Here is an 18,315-nt window from a genome sequence, read left to right on the forward strand (position 1 = left end):
AACACTTAAACAGGTTAGAGGTGGGAGGGAAGGTGCAACCAAGCAATCCTTTTTTTAATTTTTTTTAAAATCAAGCAGTCTTGAGGGACTTGTTACCTTGAGGGCAGCGACAGGAAATCTAGCAAAGGGACATACAACTGTAAATGTCTTTTTCTTTTAAAGAACTGCGGTGGGCAGCTGGGTTTGTCAATAAAGTTTGTGACACAAAAAGCCTACTACCAAGCTTCAGTCCAAAATTCGGAACCCACGCCGTTCTATTAGACTAGCCGGGAGTCCGGAGAGGGAGACAGAGGGAGACAGCAAAGGAAGCAACAAAGGTTGGGGCGGCAGGAAACCACCGAGCAGCCAACCCCGCGAGCGGAGGGCACGTTCTCGGAGCAGCCAGGAGACGCGCCTGCGCAAACCGCCGCGGGGGCGGGGCCGGGGGCGGGGCCTGGGCGCGCAGGGCGCCTGCGCAGCGCGCGGGGTGGGGGCGGGGAGCCGTGTGTGTTGTTGTTCGGCGGCGGCGGCGGCGGTGGCGGCGGCGGCGGTAAGATGGCTGCCCACGGGGGCTCCGCGGCGTCCTCGGCGCTGAAGGGGTTAATCCAGCAGTTCACCGCCATCACCGGTAAGAGCCGCGGTTACCGGAAGGGGGGAGGTGGGGTCCGCTCCCTCTCCGCCGCGCGCCCTCGGGGTGGCCCGCCCGAGGAGGCGGCGTCGGGCCCCGGGACGGCCTCTCCGCCCCCCGCCGGCCGCGCTCTCGGCGCCGCCTGGGCCCCCGCCCCCGCCGCCGCCAACCGTCGGGCCGGGCCGGGCCGCGCCGCGCCGCCTCCCCGCCCGCCCGCCCGCCCGGGCCGCGGGCCGGAGCCCCGGGGGAGTGCGGGGACCCCCGCCCTGGCGGGAAGGCGTTGCCCGTCTCCCAGCGTAAGACCCGAGCCGGGGACGTCGGCGCCGGCGCTTCCTGCCTTGCCGCGCGAGCGGAGGCCCGAGTGCTGGGCGAGAAGCGCCGTGCCGCGGCGTCTCCTCGGCGTCGGGAGCCCCGGCCTCGTCCCTCTCCTCGGGCCCCCGCGAGGGCGCACGCCGGTCCTCAGCCCGCCGGAGCCGCGGCCGGGCCGGGCGAGAATTCCCGGTCTGTCTCCCCGGCGGGGCTCAACTTTTTTTGCATGAGTTATTAGGGGGCGGAGCGAGTGGTGAAGTTGTCCGGGGAGTGATGGAGCGCGCTCGCTGCTCGCGGGTGGCTTTGGCCGCTCGAGTTTGCCATTTTGAAAGGAGGTCAGGATGCTAGTTCCCGGCCGTTAGCAGAGCTGCGCTTTGGTAATTGGCCAGCTGCAGAGCGGGTCCTTGTTAATAATACACCTAGAGTTCAACGTGCAAGATCGCGCTCAGAGAAAAATTTTGAGTCATTCTTAACAGGTTGCCGTTCTGTATTCATCCTGGTAGAGCAGGGTCTACCTTTTGCTCTGTGACGAGAACTTGTTTGATGTAGTACCCAGTTTGCTATGTATGCATGAAATATCCATCCCATTTGGTACAGTGAAGTTGGAAGTGAGGAATGAAAAAACTTTTCTTGATATTTTGGACTTTGGTGATTGGACTATTTTTTGATTGGATTGACGATTTTCCGCTGTTTAAGCAGATCACTTACTGGGGACATTATGAGATTACTGTGTATATGTTAATATTGCAGCATTCAGTTTATAGAAAATTACTGGTAAAAGAATTTTACTAAGTATTTTTATATAAAAATATTAGACCAGATATAAAAATAGTAACCGTAGCTAATCCTTCTTTGTTTGTAGTTGGGACACACCCTCCTCATGGCCCCAGTGTAGCTCCACCAGGATTCTGCTTGCCTACCAGCCCTTTGGACTATTTGCCCTTCCGGCCCCGCCCCTCCTCCAGTCTCTGTCTCTCTCTCTCTCTCTCTCTCTCTCTCTCTCTCATATTGTGCTGGGAATTAAACCCATGGACGCACACTTGAGAGCCCTTCCTACCACTTAGCCTATCTCCTGCCCCATAATTCAACCTTCCTTTGGATTTTCCGCAAGTGGTTTAGTTTAAAACAGTGGTCTTCAACCACTGGTCTACAAAGGGTTGCAGATCTGTAGGTGCCAGAAGGTTGGAAATCACAGATCTACTGCCCTGGTTGTAATTAGTTTGTGTACCAATATGCAGAACAGGAGCAAATTAGCAAGTGTAAAATGGTTGAAGAAGGTTGGTTGGTTAAGATGTTGGTTGGTTTAAAATGCCACCCATTTCATTTAATTTTTCATGCTGACTACCCTTTAGGAACGCTGTTGCTGTTAGCCTTACATTTCATATAATGCAACAGTTAGACAAATTCAAAGCCTGTTGAAATGAAATGACTCAGTTGCTTCAGTTCTGTTTCTGACTGCGTGTCTTGTTTATGGCTACATGTGTTGTTTTCTGTTCATAGTCCTTCCTATTCCTTAATCAGGCTGGAGATTGTTCTTAGACAGTGGTATCTGGAAGTGTGTAAAAGGAAAAATACCTTAAGTTGTTGTTAGTGTATTGTGAATTTATTAACTTTTACAATTTTCTTAACAAGACAGTGTTCATGAGAAATACACAATAGATCCTTTAACCATTTTCACATATCTAAAAGAAAATGTTGGGGTTCTGTGTATATATACATTTTACATTTAAAGTTTGTGATAAAAGATGCTGAAAGGTTGTCATCTATATCCTTTTAACCACTTTCAACACTCAAAGTTCTTAACTAGGGTGATCATTGCCAACTAGTATCAGTATCACTCTGTATTGCAAACCATAATGCCTAAAATGAAAGAGAGAGATGCTTGCCATAGCTGGGATAGGCAGTGGCTTGAAGGAGTGGGAGGAAAACTGGGGACATTGGTGCTAGGAAATTATGCTGGTGGAGGGTTGGGTGTTGGAACATTGTATGACTGAAATGCAATCATGAACAATTTTATAATGCTCTATCATGATTCAATAAAATTAAGGTAAAAGGTAAGGTAAAATTAAAATTTAAAAAATTGTGATAAAAGGATTTTTGATAAGCAGCTAATGAATCAAACTGACCTTAAAAGCTCTATTCTCAAAAAGATTTGTCTCTGGAAACTTAACATTCTGATAAAAGCAAAAACATTGAAAAAAAAGTTCAAGTCTTGGGCTCAGTGGAAGTACATGTGGAAGGCCTTGCTTGGAGACAAGGCAGAATATGTACATGCACATACACAGAGGCATGGGTGCATACAGACACACGCACACACACTGAACACACACCGTAGGACAAAAGGTTATTTTATTTCTCATCAAATAGAGCAGATCTTTAAGTGAAGTAATTATTGATCTTTTTAAATTATCAGAAATACATCAGCCGGACATGAAGTAATTTTGGAAAAAGAAATTGTCCCAAATAACAATGTTATTTTTTTTGCATATTCTATTTTTTTTTTCTGCTTTTTGGGTCACACCCGGCGAGATGCTCAGGGGTTACTCCTGGCTGACGCTCAGGAGACCAAATGGGATGCTGGGAATTGAACCCGGGTTGGCCACGTGCAAGGCAAACACCCTGCCTGCTGTGCTATTGCTCCACCCCCAACATATTCTAATTCTTGTGGATGTACTTGATTTTACACGGTGTGCATAGTAGACATAGTTTTGAATTCTGAAATTGTCAATTACTTTTATATTATTAATCAGATCAAACCCTTTGAGTAAGCATATGGCTAAAAGAAATGATAGTCTTTGAAATAATGGCACTGAAAAGCAGTATCTCATTATGGTTGGTTTTATAGTCATTTGAATCTACATAGCACTGTAGCACTGTCCTCCCGTTGTTCCTCGATTTGCTCTAGCGGGCACCGGTAAGGTCTCTATTATGAGACTTGTTACTGTTTTTGGCATATTGAATACGACAGGAGTAGCTTGCCAGGCTTTGCTGTGTGGACGGGATACTCTCATAGCTTGCTGGGCTCTCCAAAGGGGCGAAGGGATTGAACCTGGGTCATCCGTGTGAGAGGCAAATGCTCTACCTGCTGTGCTTTCGCTCCAGCCCTTGAATTTATGTAAGAAAATCAATCATGTTTTTTATAGTAATATCACATTTTATAATATTACTGTTTGATCTCCCTTGATACTCATCAGACGTTTTTAGTCATATTTTCAAAACGTGAAGAACGATTATACTTCAAAGAACTGAAATTCCAAAAGAACAATGTAATGAAAAGTTTTGAACCATAACAATATTCCATCAACACCAGTGTAACTTGATGATATCCAGTCACACTGTACAAAATGCAGTGATTTAATAAAAATTGGCGACCTGAGACCTAGGTCAGTTTATATTCCTTGTATATATGAGGGTTTCTTGGTTCCATCCCCAGCATTCTACTTCTCCCTCCCCACCCATTCCACAGTAATTCATGAGCTGGGGGACATATAGTAGTTATTAAAGAGATAAAATTAAACAGGTAATCATAAAGAAAGGACAAAATATGAGAAAATAGAAAGTGGAGTCTGATAAAGAATACAAGGTTTGCTAACTTAGAATTCTTTAATGCTTTGTGAGTTGTAGAAGGAACTTTAGTTGAATCTTTTAAAGTTGTTTAATGAGCCCCTGCATATTTATTATAGAAATTTTAAAAAATTGCTATATGTAGTATTTGGTTTTGTGGCCATCTTGCATTCATATTCTTTTTCATCAGTACATTTGTCTTGGATTAGTGTTGATTCTGAGAATAAATTTATTTTATTTTTTTTAGAATTAAAATTTTATTTATTTATTTTTTAATTTTTATTAGTGAAACACCATGAGATACAGTTGTAGACTTACAAATTTTTGTGCTTGGGTTTCAGTTAGACAATGATCCAGTACCCATCTCTCCACCAGTGCTCATTCTCCATCATTTACATTTTTTTTTTTTTAATTTTTGTTAGTGAAACACCACAAGGTACAGTTGTAGATTTACAAATTTTTGTGCTTGGGTTTCAATTGTACAATGATCAAACACCCATCCCTCCACCAGTGCCCATTTTCCACCACCATGGGTCCCAGTACCCTCCCACCCCCCAACCCCCCATCCCATCCTGCCTCTGTGGCAGGGCATTCCCTTTTGTTCTCTCTCTCCTTTTGGGTGCTGAGGTTTGCAAAAGAGGCATTGAGTGGCAATCATGTTTGGTTTATAGTCTACTTTCAGCATGCTTCTCCCATCCTGGGAGGATCTTCCCAACACCTTTATTTGGTGCTCCTTTCTGAAAATAAATTTAAAAGGTGATAATAAAGTTTGAACAGAAATGTAAGGAGGTAAGCAGTACCTTTCATTGCGTTGTAAATGGTTCAATATTTATTGATAGATAACTTTGTGCCAAGCATGGCTCATACAACTGTGAGCATTATCTGGAGTCTGTCCTCATAAAACGTAAAAGATTAATGCAAATATGATCACATATTGTAATACAGCGGGAGAATGGTAAGGAGCTGGTAGGAGCATAACAAAAGGTAGGAATTGTTTTTTTTTTAAAAAAATGTCCTGGTTCTGGGGCTGGAGAGATGACACAACAGGTAGGGCGTTTGCCTTGCACGTGGCTGACCTGGGTTCTATTCCCAGCCTCCCATATGGTCCTCCCAACACTGCGAGGAGTAATACCTGAGTGCATGAACCAGGAGTAACCCCTGTGCATCGCCGGGTGTGACCCAAAAAGCAAAAAAAAAAAAAAAGTTCCTGGTTCTGGAGCCACATCTGGTGGGCTTATTACTGACTCTGCACTCAGGAATCACTCTTGGCAGGACTTGTGGGGGGACATATGGGGTATTGGGTATTGAAGCCAGGTTGGCTGTCTGCAAGACAAGTGCCTTACCTGCTACACCTAGCCCAAAGTATAGGAGATTTAAAAAGAAACCTGCTCAGAAGAAATAATTCTGTGGTGTGGGTGGGTGCTCCCCATGGTGTTGGGGTAGTGGTAGGGTGCCATCAGGACTACCCTAGCAGTGCTTGGAATGCCACATAGGCCAGGGACTGAACCCGTGGCACTGTGCATGCTCTGACCTTTGAGCCATTGTTTTCCTGGGCCTAGAAATATTTTGGATTTTATTATTTTGTGGGGATGGGGTTTGGGGTGTGTCAGTGCTCAGTGGCTCTTGTTTCTGTGCCCAGCAGTAACTCCTTGTAGTCATATGTGGTGCTGGGGACTCAAACCTGTGTCGCAGTTGCAAATAGGTCAGATGCCTTAACTCTCACTGTCTCTGACTCCCTAGAAATACTGCAGCTGAAACCTAAAGTATGTATTTGGCAGAAGGAAAATGTGGAAAGGGAGAGAGATGAATAGTCAAGAAATACACATACACACACACACCTGGGAGGGAGAGTGGGAGGAGAGAGAGAGAGAGAGAGAGAGAGAGAGAGAGAGAGAGAAGAGGAGAGGAGAGATGCTTGCTATAGGGAGTTGATGATTCCAAATAAATATAATACAGCTAGTGGGAGAAGCAGTAAATGGAGCGGAAGAGATAATTGGGTGGAAATGCCTTAGAAAACTGCATTAATCTCAGAAAGATTATATCATGAAAGAAGTTAATAGCAAAGAAGTGGAAATAAGTGGTAAGGAGTTTACTAGAGAAGTCAGGATTCATAGTGACAGTATTCTGAAATACCTAGGTGCATATATGAGGGCACTATTGTGAAGGTGTGAGTTAATTAAAAAGTTTGGGGAGAAGAGAACTGTTTAAGTTTTAGTTGAGTTTCTGCCTGTGGAACTTGCAAATTAAGCTGTTTAAGAAGAAAATGAGTGTTGTGTCTAGAAAGAGAAGTGAAATCTGAGGAGTCATATAACTAAAGTTATAAAGTAGATGTCATCTTGCATGAGATAATATAGTGTAAGCTTCAGGGTACAAAGCAGAAGAACACTAATATCTGACAGCAAATAAAATTGCTGAGAAAACTCTAAAGAAACCAGAGATATAGTGGGAAACTTAAGCATCAGGAGTATGATGATATCTCAAGTACTAGGTAGACACCATAGAAAACCAGTGTAATATTCAAAGTTTTTGTTTTTTCTTAATTCTGATATTTTAGTAATCTTTTTCTACCATTTCTGTGTTAAATGGGAAGTGGAAGATGCAAAGAAGTAAAATTATGTAGGGTTATATTTATGTGTCTGGGTCAGTGCTTCTGAAACTTACTTGTAGGAAAAGACACTAATTTTATTTGGAAGGGTTGCTCCACCCAACAGTGCTCAGGGGCTATTCCTGCTTAGGTTATTCCTGGCAGTACTTAGTATATGTAGTTCAGGGATTGAACAGCTGTTCAAGTGCCTTAACACCAATGCTATCTCTGGCCTGAAGAGGACCTTTTAGAATTTTATAACCTTCATGGTCTCATAGTGGTTTGTTTGTTTTAAGATGGGAGAAGGCCAGGGAAACCTCTCAAACAATGCATAAGGGGCTTTGGGGTCATTTGAAAGATAGTTAGCTAACTGGACCAGGGCCCTGGAGGGCTTTCTGTGCATGGCCCAGTGGTGTGGTGCTGCTCAGCCAGGTAGTGTGGCAGGAGGCCACCAGGGCAATTCTAGGGGTGTTTGGGGTCCTTTGGGACTATACCCACCAGTGCTTCAGGTGCCTTCAGGGTTACACCCAGTAGTGCTTAGAGGACATGTTGTGCTAGGGTTGAATGTCAGTTTTGACACATGCACTTCTGACTGTTAAATTGTTTCTCAGGTCCCACCAGTAGTTTCTTAAGAAAAATTAAGTGCCCCCAAAGAGAGTAAGAATAAGAATGCATCTATACTATAAGCCCAGGTTTTAAATTTTTTAACTTTTTTTTTTTTTAAATTACACCTGGCAGTACTCAGGGATCAAACCTCCTGCTCTGCAAAGCATGCACTGCGGCCCATTGAACTAGCTCTCTGGTCCTGAGGCCATTTTATTTTTTAAAATCAATGGCATCTGACCCAGGTTTTGATCCCCAGCAGTGCATATGGCCTTCTGAGCCCACAGGAAGGAAGGAAAGGAGCAAAGGGAGGAGATAGAAAGGGAGGGGAGATTTTCTATTTCTGAATGCTCAGAAAAGTCCAGTATGGAGGCAGTTGCAGTTCGACTTTTACTTGATTTCTTTCGTTTTGGGGAGAGGGTTCCTGAATGGTGCTCAGAAGTTCATGGACCCCACCAGCCATTCTCTCCCTCGTTGGCCATAGGTTCAAGGCAAGGGTCCAAGGATGCTGCAGTGCTAGGTCCAGCAGTGCCAGGGATACCTGAGCCACCCCACGATGCACAGGAGCCTCCATGACTGCACCTCATGATGCTCAAGAGGACCGTGTTGTATAAAACGCTAGGTATGCACCTATTCACTATTCTAGCTCATGCACCCTTCGTTTATCTCTTATAACTGCCACCCATTCATATTTCCTTGGTGAGTGATGTTGTTTCCTTTGTTTTCATTCCTGAGGGAAATGGAAAACCCAGAGATAACCCTTTTAGTGTTCTTCTTCCACTGGAGTAAGGAGGAGTCTGTAGAGGAATGTTTTTCTTTCTTTTTATAATCACTATGACTGCTGTATATTCTGTTTTCCTGATAGAAGTGTTTTTTTTTTCCTTACGTCACTGAAAATAATGTAGATAGTAGGCATAAGGGAAAATCTGAAATATCTCTTGATTCTTCTAGCTAGGTCTGAAATATGACCTGAATTACATTTTTTGACTGTTTCCTCTATTGTATCATTAATTGAGAGTGATATCAGGAAAGAAGTAGTCTTAAGCGGGCTCGGAGCCTTGGTGCCTTTGTGCTTTTAGCACACCGAGAGCACAGTGGTAGGGCGTTCGCCTTACAAGCGGCCAACATGGCCGACCCGAGTTCAATTCCTCCGCGCCTCTCGGAGAGCCCGGCAAGCTACCGAGAGCATCTCGCCCGCACGGCAGGGCCTGGCAAGCCACCCGCGACATACTTGATATACTCGATATGCCAAACACAGTAACAACAAGTCTCATGATGGAGAAGTTACTGGGCCCGCTCAAGCAAATCGATGAACAACGGGAGGACCATGACCGTGAGATCCAAAGAAGAAAATATTAAGAATAAGTTTAAAAAGATGCATTTGTGGTAACAAAACAATAAATTATGACTCCAGGCATAGGTTGTAGCTTACTGAGTGTTGAGTTCCTAATTTTTGTGTACTTCTCCACCTCCCAAATTCATATTGAAATCCTGACCCCAGTATGATGAGAATACCAGGGGGTGGTGCGGCTTTGGGAGGTAGTGAGGTCATAATGGTGGAGTCCCTCCTAAGAAAGATTAGTGGTCTTAAAAAGACCCAGAGATATCTCTTGGTTCTTCTACTGTGTGAGGATACAGTTAGAAAACAACTGTGTGTGAATTAGGAACTAGATCTATGCCACAGGCCAGATCACAGTCACGGTCACAGTCCTCCCGTTGTTCATCGATTTGCTCGAGCGGGCCCAGTAACGTCTCCATTGGAGACTTTGTTGTTACTGTGTCTGGCATATCGAATTCATCACGGGGAGCTTGCCAGGCTCTGCCATGCGGGGGAGATACTCCCGGTAGCTTGCTGGGCTCTCCGAGAGGGGTGGAGGAATCGAACTCGGGTCGGCCATGTTGGCCATTTGTAAGGCAAATGCCCTACCGCTGTGCTATTGCTCCAGATATGCTTGTGCTTATGAGAAATGTTTGTTTCATGACACTCAGTGCATATATGGCATTTTTATTTTATTTAAGGTTTCTTGTTGTCGCTATCTTAAATAGATTTCAAAATCATGGTCACGGTTCTCCCGTTGTTCATCGATTTGCTCGAGCGGGCTCAGTAACGTCTCCATTGTGACACTTGTTACTGTGTTTGGCATATTGAATACGCCACGGGGAGCTTGGCAGGCTCTCCGAGAGGGGCGGAGGAATCGAACTCGGGTTGGCCATATTGGCTTCATGCAAGGCAAATGCCCTACCGCTGTGCTATCGCTCCAGCCCAGATTTCAAAATAAGCCCATTTAAATAAGTTTACAGATATTTTAAATCTGCACACTTGATTTATCAGTGCCCTATCCTCTCTTTCCCACTTCCCTTCCCTTCATTACTGCTATAGTGTACTGGGCATCATACATTCAGTGTATCACAGCATGTCACAGTGGTATACTCAGCAGCAGTCTGAGATTTTGCTGGATATTGAACTCGGCCCCACACACAAAAGTTACGATCCCTCCACCAAGCCATTTCCTTGTGCCGTAGGGTCCTTCCCCCTTTTCAAATACAGGATTTTTCACAGAATGATTTCACTTTTCTTTGGTTTATAGGATATTGGATGAGGAAAGGTAGTTTCTGTTCACCCCAGAGTTTAGGGAGGAAAAGGACAAAGAAGGAAACAGATAAAGTGGGGAAGGAATAAAATGAGAAAAAGAAGTAATGGGGAATAGAGGTCAGGGCTTTGGTTATGCTCGTGATGTGGGAGAGTAGTATAGCAGTGGTGTAGTGGTATATTTTGATATATATCCAAAAAACAGCTTCAGCAACACTGAAAACATGAGATCTAAGCTGCATATTACAAAGTTCAGTACTATATGCCTAAATGTCAACTTATCTATAACTCTGTAAATCATGTTTTTTAAAATTATAAATTATTTTTAAAAATACGCTATAAAAGGTGTGTTATGCATGTGTTGTCCAGGCTACCTACACACATTGCGCCCTCATCTGCCCTCTTGAGATACATACTTTGGGCCCTCTCTGCCATTTTTTTGCATGTAGCTATCTAGTTTTGCCAGCACCATTTGTTAAAGAGTCTTTCCTTGCTCCACTTCACATTTCTTGCTCCCTTATCAAAGATTAGATGATCATATATTTGAGGGTGTGTATACGGATATTCCACCCTGTTCATCGGTCTGAAGCTCTGCCTTTGTTCCAGTACCATGCTGTTTTAATTATTACTGCTTCGTAGTATAGAGTTTGAGATTGGGGAAGGTGATGCCTCCCACCTTCTTTTTCCCCAGAATTGCTTTTGCTATTCGTGGGGGTTTGTCATTTCATATGAATTTCAGGAGTATTTGATCCAGGAAAATGCATTTTAATAGTGATATCACTTCTAAGCATCGACTCCCAAAACAAAAATATTTATTCAAAAGAATGTATGTACACGTTTAACGCCTCTCTTAGTATAATGACCTAGATATGTTAAGAACCCAAATGGCCAACTAAATAGATGAATGGATCAAGAAGTATGTAAATTTAAAAAGTGTGGGTGTAGGCCACATGTATTTGGTGGCCATAAGCCACTTCCCCACCCTGACCTGCCACTGCTTCTGACGAGCACATGAAGGAGGGAACAGGGCCTTCAAGCTGGTTGGTGAACAGTCGCCATTTATTCTAATCTCCGTCCCCATTCCAGACTCATACTGCCTCTCTTTCCAGTCTCACATTGACCCCCTTTCCAGTCACTCAGTGTTAGTTATAAAGAAATCATCAAGGGTTGGGTGTGGCAGTTACATAGAGGTGTGGTTGTACAATCAACAGATGTCTAGTCCTTCCCTCAGGGGAAACTTCTTCTAGAACAAAATCTTCAAGGAGATCCACCCAAGGGCGGAATACCTTGTGGGACATTTTACTTTCCCCTTTCTTTAGTCCAGAACCATTTAAACAGTTATCTTAAATTTAGTTATTAATGATATTTATAGTCATTTTGTATGGACACAGTAAGATATATTAAGCTTAAAAGTTGGCACTCCTGGGGACATCTTGCTCTATATCCCAGACTATATTCATCGGGCCAGGTTTGTCTTTCTTAATCCCAGCAGGGTCCTGATCCAGTTGCTTTTTGGGTCATGACAAAGTTTGTCAATGACTATGCTCTTCTCAACTTCTAGTAAGCTTTGTGGCACGTGGCCTGTCCCCTTTTCGATGCCAGGGTAGGTCATGGTTTGCCCTGGGTCCTTCAATCCCTTCATTGGGACTCTCCTTTTGGGGTCATAGGAACTAAGGGCAACTGAGGCTTAAGTCCAGTAAATATGAAATGACAGATGCCTAGAAGTAAAATTATTTGGAGTCCGTTAACTCACAAGTTAAAAAAGCCTAGTATTAACTGTCTTCCTGTGCCTGTACAAAAAGGACATTGCTCTAAAGTAAACTAAGCAAAGCACATAAAGGAAAGAGAAAAGCAGTATTTTACTTGCATATACAAAATACAAAGTCCATTAAGAATCTGACTTTACAAGTCACATGGTCTGATTTGGGGAAATGAGCGATTAACAGGAAGCAGAGCACAAAGGAGAAGTTAAAGATGAATGGTACTGCCTCAGGAGCATTGTTTGGATGGGTGTTACTTAGTAAACCTAATCTCCTTGGGCAGAGGAGAAAGGACTGACCAGTGTTATCCAACAGTACTATATGTACATAATATAATATTATGCATATCTAAGAAAGAACAAGACCATGCGATTTGCAACAGCATGGGTGGAACTAGAAGATATAATGCTGAATCAGTCAGAAGGAATCACTGTAGCACTATCCTTCCATTGTTCATCTATTTGCTCAAGCGGGCACCAGTAATGTCTCACAACAAATTGTGAGACTTGTTACTGTTTTTGGCATATTGGCATACGTCACGGGTAGCTTGCTCAGCTCTCCGAGAGGGGCGGAAGACTCGAACCCGGGTCGGCCATGTGCAAGGCAAACTCCCTACCCGCTGTGCTAGTGCTCCAGTCAGAAGGTAAGGGGAGGGGAGGGGAGGGGAATGATCTCTTGCATAAGTGGGACTCAGTAAAGAAAGATACTGTAAAGATATTAAAGATACACACTAAAGTAACAACAAAGATCTAAAGGAAACAAAGGGAGAACTCATGGACACAATTGAATTGGGGTGGGGGACTTAAGAAGGAGGGATCTTGGGGTCCTTGGGAGAGGCAGAGAGTTCACTGGTGATAGCTCTGGTATTGGAATTAGATACATAAGAAACTATTATTAATAGCATTGTAAACCACAGTAGCTCAATTAATTTTTTCCCCCAAAGTTATTTTTTTCTGAATGTAATTAGTTTGTTTGGGGGTCACAACTGGTGGTGCTCAGGGATCACTCTTGGTTGTGTAGGGGCTGTATGTGGTGTCAGGAATTGAACTAAATTTGGCCACTTACCAGGCAAGTAAATGCTTAACTCCTATACTTTCTCTCTGGTTCTGGACGTTTTATTTTTATTTATTTTTTTTTTACAGCAGACACATTGAAAGATTTTACCTCATTATATAGGTACACTGCACTGTCCTCCCGTTGTCCATCGATTTTCTTGAGCGGGCCCAGTGAAGTCTTCATTGTAAGACTTGTTACTGTGTTTGGCATATCGAATACGTCATGGGTAGCTTGCCAGGCGGGCGAGAGACTCTCAGTAGCTTGCCGGGCTCTCTGAGAGGGGCAGAGGAATCGAACTCAGGTCAGCCTGGTCGGCTGCGTGTAAGGCAAACGCCCTACCCACTGTGCTATTGCTCCAGCCCATTATATAGGTAAAACTTGATTAAACATACATCATTCTTTCCCCTGTATCATTTAGTCCTCCTTCCCCCCCCCCCATCTTGTCAGTTAACCTTAAGTTCATATTCCTCTGGCTTAGTATTGGCAGTTTTTGTTGTGTAGGACAAACAAAAGTTTGTTGTGTCATCCAGTGTAGAAAATCTAGCATTTGTGTTTGTTTCCTGTATCAGTAGCAACAAATTAGCAGAAACTGAGTGACTTACCACATTGTCTCATAGTTCTGGACACTAGAAGTCTGAAATAAAGATGTGGGCAATCTTTTACAGGAATTATTTTCACTGTTTTGATAGTGTCCTTTATCTCCCAGTCAGAAACACCCAAAATGGCCTTTCATATTATTTCCTGACATTTGGAATCATGTTTCAGTTATCTTTTGATTCTAAAGTGATAAGTAATGGGGCCAGAACGATAGTACAGCGGTTAGGGCGATAGTACAGTGGTTAGGGCATTTGCCTTGCACACAGCCGACCTGGTTTTAACCCCTGGCATCCCATAAAGTTCCCCAAGTACCTCCAGAAGTAATTCCTGAGTGCAGAGCCAGGAGTAACCTCTGAGCATTGCTGGGTATGACCCAAAAAGCGAAAAATAAATTCATTAAAAAAATAAAGTGATAAGTAGTAAGTGATAAGTAATACAGTAAGAATGACTGTTCATACAAGCACAGATGGCTTTATTTAAGTAAGTGAAAGGTCTGTTTTGCATCTTTGTCCTTTAATACTGCCTTTTAGGGCTGTAAGCATCTGCTTCCTTTTGCTATGTATTTATTGATATGAGATAGAGCCCAAAAACTCACACATGCAAGGAAAGTGCTCTACTGCTGAGCTGCACACCTCAAGTCTCCTCTCATCCCTTTTCTTTTTTATGATGTAGCACTGCACTGTAGCACACTGTACTATCCTCCTGTTGTTCATAGTTTTGCTCCAGTGGGCCCAGTAACATTGTGAGACTTGTTGTTACTGTGTTTGGCATATCAAATACCTCATGTCACGGGCAGCTTGCCAGGCTTTACTGTGCGGGTGAGATTCTCTCAGTAGCTTGCCGGACTCTCCAAGAGGGGCGAAGGAATCAAACTCGGGTTGAACGACTGACCAGCAAACACCCTTTTTTTGGCGGGGGAAGAGAATAGTTTCACAAGCAGTGCTCAGGAGGCATGAGGCCACACCAGTGATTCTGCCACCCAGGCAGGTTCAATACAAAGGTCTAAGGCTACTCTCAGGTTCTGCGGTGTTAGGGATTATCTGGACCACCCTTGAATTCTTGGGGTGCCTCCAGGGCTCAGCATGTGCCATCACAGCTATATCATCATGTGGACTCCCCTTTCAGGACAATCTTCAGAAGTAGAGCCTTCCCCCTCTTTTTTTGAAAACATTTAGGTCATGTTCTGGCAAGCTTCATTGATGAAAGTTACCCTGTCAAATTATCAATGCTGATATGTACCATAGGACCATCTTGAATACTCTGTCTACAACTTCTAGCGTTAAATGCATAAGTAGAAATAACAGTATGGTTTAGAATCAGCATTAAGTGAGAATTATAGATTTAGGGTTTTGGGCCAACCCTCTAAGATTCTGTGGGTTACTCCCAACTTTGTACTCAAAGGGATCAATCTCAGAAGAGCTTAGGACTTCATATGGTACTGTGGATTGATTGAAATCAACTGCATATAAGACAAGGACTCCTATCATCTCTCCAGCCCTGGATTATAGCTTTACTATTATTTCCTTAAGCCTTAAGTTCGTATCTCTCTCACTCTTTAAATGTGATTTTCTAAAGTTCATATACAGACTTACACAGGAAGTTGGCAATATCCTCATCTTATAACCAAGAATACTGCTTTAAAGAAATTAGTAACTAGCTCAAAGTTATCACACTAGTTGACGACAGAACTAGATTGAAACTCAGTTTTCAAGTAGTGTCCAGACTTTTCATGTCTTTACTGATATTTCCTAGCCTGAAATAATAGGGAGTTGAACAACCAGAGAAAAATATTTAGTACATTGATTCCAATTTTTTTGTGTTCTCTGTATCTAGGTACCATGTGTCTTGTTGATGCTCTACCCCCATGTAGTACTTCATATAGTAGCTACGTGGTGGGTATCTTTCCTCACAAAGCATTTGAGGTGCTCGAGCTACTTACATTCATAATATTCTGAACCTAATCCTTATTCTGCTTAATTTATTGTTGGCTGGGTTTGGGGAAAGAAGCACTGTGGTTGAATTAATTCACACTGTGAAATAACTCCAGTAAATTTATGGTTTTAAAAAAGATACTTATTTAGGGGGCTGGAGCAATAGCACAGCAGGTAGGGTGTTTGCCTTGCAAATGGCCAACCTGGGTTCGATTCCCAGCATCCCACATGGTCCCTCTAAGCACCGCCAGGGGTAATTCCTGAGTGCAGAACCAGAAGTTAACCCCTGTGCGTCACCGGGTGTGACCCAAAAAGCAAAACAAACAAACAAAAAACAAAAAAAAATTAATTACATTAATCTCTTATGTAGGCAATAAGAAAAATGCTTGGGAGATTGTCATATTGTTGAAGGGCCACTTTGCCTGGGATTAGTTTAAGAGGTTTCTGGTATTAACACGGGCTTGGAGGACTGATCCACGGTTGGAAGCTTACTACAAGGTGGAGTGGGGAGCAGTTAAGATAGAGAAGGAACCATTATACTGTTATGATGATAATAGTTGGAAATGATGACTTTTGACAAGAACTGAGTGTTAAAGTAGGTAAAGGGATATACATGATAACCTTTTAGTCTCTCTCTCTCTCTCTCTCTCTCTCTCTATATATATATATATATATATATATATATATATGATAGGTGCTGACTTCCTGCCTGCCCCTCGGGCCACCCCTGGGGCCCCCTGCACAGGACACGCCTCATACGCCCTGCTCTGGGGTCTGGGCAGGTGTCTCGGGGTGTTCTCTGCCAGTGCTTCCAGTATGCATGGCAGGGCTTAGGCAAGGCTTTCTCCCAGCAGGCCTGGGGCAGGAGGCACAGGGGCTCCCAGCACAATCTACTCCGAGATGCCTCTGGCGCCCCAGCAATTTCCAAGGAGGGACACCGGGAGTGACTTCTGGTTCAGTGCTGACTTTTCAGCATGTCTTGCTTTCCACACACAGTTCTTATGACACACCACTCCCAGCATGCTTGGCTTTCTGCTAAATCCCTCTGAGAAGCTAGGCAGTACAGTGGGGAGGGGGCTTGCCCTGCACACTGGTGCCCAGGTTCAATCTTAGGTGCCACACCAGGAGTAAGCCCTGAGCACTGCCAGGTGCAGCCTCAAAAGAAAAAAAAAAAGTAAAAAAGGCCAGAGTGCTAGCACAGGGGTAAAGCATCTACTTCTCTGGCACAAAGACAACTCGGGTCAACTCCTAGCAGGCCTTATGGGCCTCTTAGCACAAAGACTGGAAGGGAGCTCTGACCACTGGTGGGTGTGGCCTGAAAAAAATTAAAAATTAAAGTGAAAAAGAGGGAGCAGAGAGATGTCTCAACAGACTAGAGTGGTGCTTTGTCTGCAGGAAGCTCAGACTCCATACCCAGCACTTGCATGGTTGACCCCCAAGGGCCTCTAGGAGTAACCCCAGAGACGGAGCCAGGAGTTGCTCCTGAACATTACTGGGTGTTGCCCTAAAGGGGCCACTGTACTCAGCCAGTGATGGTTTGATCCTCGGCATCCCATGTGGTCCTCCAAGCTCTGCTAGAAGTAAACCCTGAATACCATCAGGTGTGCCCTACCCATCCCCCCGAAAAAGGGAGGGGACAGATAATGCAGGAGGCAAGGTGTTTATCTTGCATGTAGTTGATACATATTGGATCTCAGGTACTAGATATGGTCCCCTAAGCACCGTGCGGGATCATTCCTGAGCATAAAAAATCAGGAATAGTCCCTGAGCACTGGCAGTGTGATCCCACAAAACAGCAGTCAACAAGCAAACAAAAATAGGTTAATTTTAGGACTGGAGTGATAGTACAACAGGGAGGGTGCTTGCCTTGCATGTGGCTGACCCTCATTCAATCTGAAGCACCTCAAATGGTCCCCTGAGTCCTGCCAGGAGTCACCCCAGAGCACAGAGCCAGGAGTAAGACCTGAGCACAGCTGGGTGTAGCTCCAAAAATTTTTTAAAGGGTTAATTTTAAGATATTTCACTGAACCCAGTATGTCCAATATATAGAGTCTATAAAAATTTACGTTTATACATTTTGAGGGTATACAGACTACTACAAATAGTATTAAAAGAATTTTGTTGGGGCTGGAGTGATAGCACAGCAGGTAGGGTATTTGCCTTGCACGTGGCTGACCCGGGTTCGATTCCCAGCATCCCGTATGGTCCCCTGAGCACCGCCAGGACGAATTCCTGAGTGCAGAGCCAGGAGTCACCCCTGTGCATCAACGGGTGTGACCCAAAAAGCAAAAAAAAAAAATTTTTTTTTGTTCTAAATTTACTGTTATAGAAGTTTGAGTTTTGTGTCCTAGAATCCTGGCAAACCTATTTATTGATTCTAGTAGATTTTTGTAGCTTCTTAGTGATTTTCTTGCAGATGGTGATGTCATGAGTACATGCAGATAGACATTTCTTTCTTCCAGTCCCATCTGATAGCACAGTGGGTATGGTGTTTGCCTTGCATGCAGCCGAATTGGTATGCCAAAAACAGTAACAAGTCTCACAATGGAGACGTTACTGGTGCCTGCTGGAGCAAATCCATGAACAATTGGAGGACAGTGCTACAATACTACTGTGTGTGTGTGTGTGTGTATGAATGTATGTATGTATGTATGTATGTATGTAATGGGGGCGGGGGAAGAGAGAAGGAAGCGATGAGGAGAGAAGTCCGGGTG

At 43.9% G+C, this 18,315-nt stretch overlaps 1 protein-coding gene across 3 annotated transcripts in view; it reads left to right on the forward strand.

Annotated features, from left to right (window-relative positions):
- Positions 1-511: 511 nt before the first annotated feature.
- The window catches only part of UBXN7 (UBX domain protein 7), a 98,660-nt gene continuing 80,856 nt past the window's right edge, over positions 512-18,315 (forward strand). For all 3 annotated transcript variants that reach the window (XR_008794242.1, XR_008794243.1, XM_056127298.1), the window contains exon 1: positions 512-607. Coding sequence is in view for 1 of the 3 variants with exons in the window: in XM_056127298.1 (XP_055983273.1) it covers positions 535-607 (73 nt within the window). In the remaining 2 variants the exon portion in view is untranslated. The remainder of the gene's footprint in view (positions 608-18,315) is intronic.

This window comes from Sorex fumeus, unplaced genomic scaffold (genome assembly GCF_029834395.1).
Source record: "Sorex fumeus unplaced genomic scaffold, SorFum_2.1 ptg000063l, whole genome shotgun sequence".
NCBI lineage: Eukaryota > Metazoa > Chordata > Mammalia > Eulipotyphla > Soricidae > Sorex > Sorex fumeus.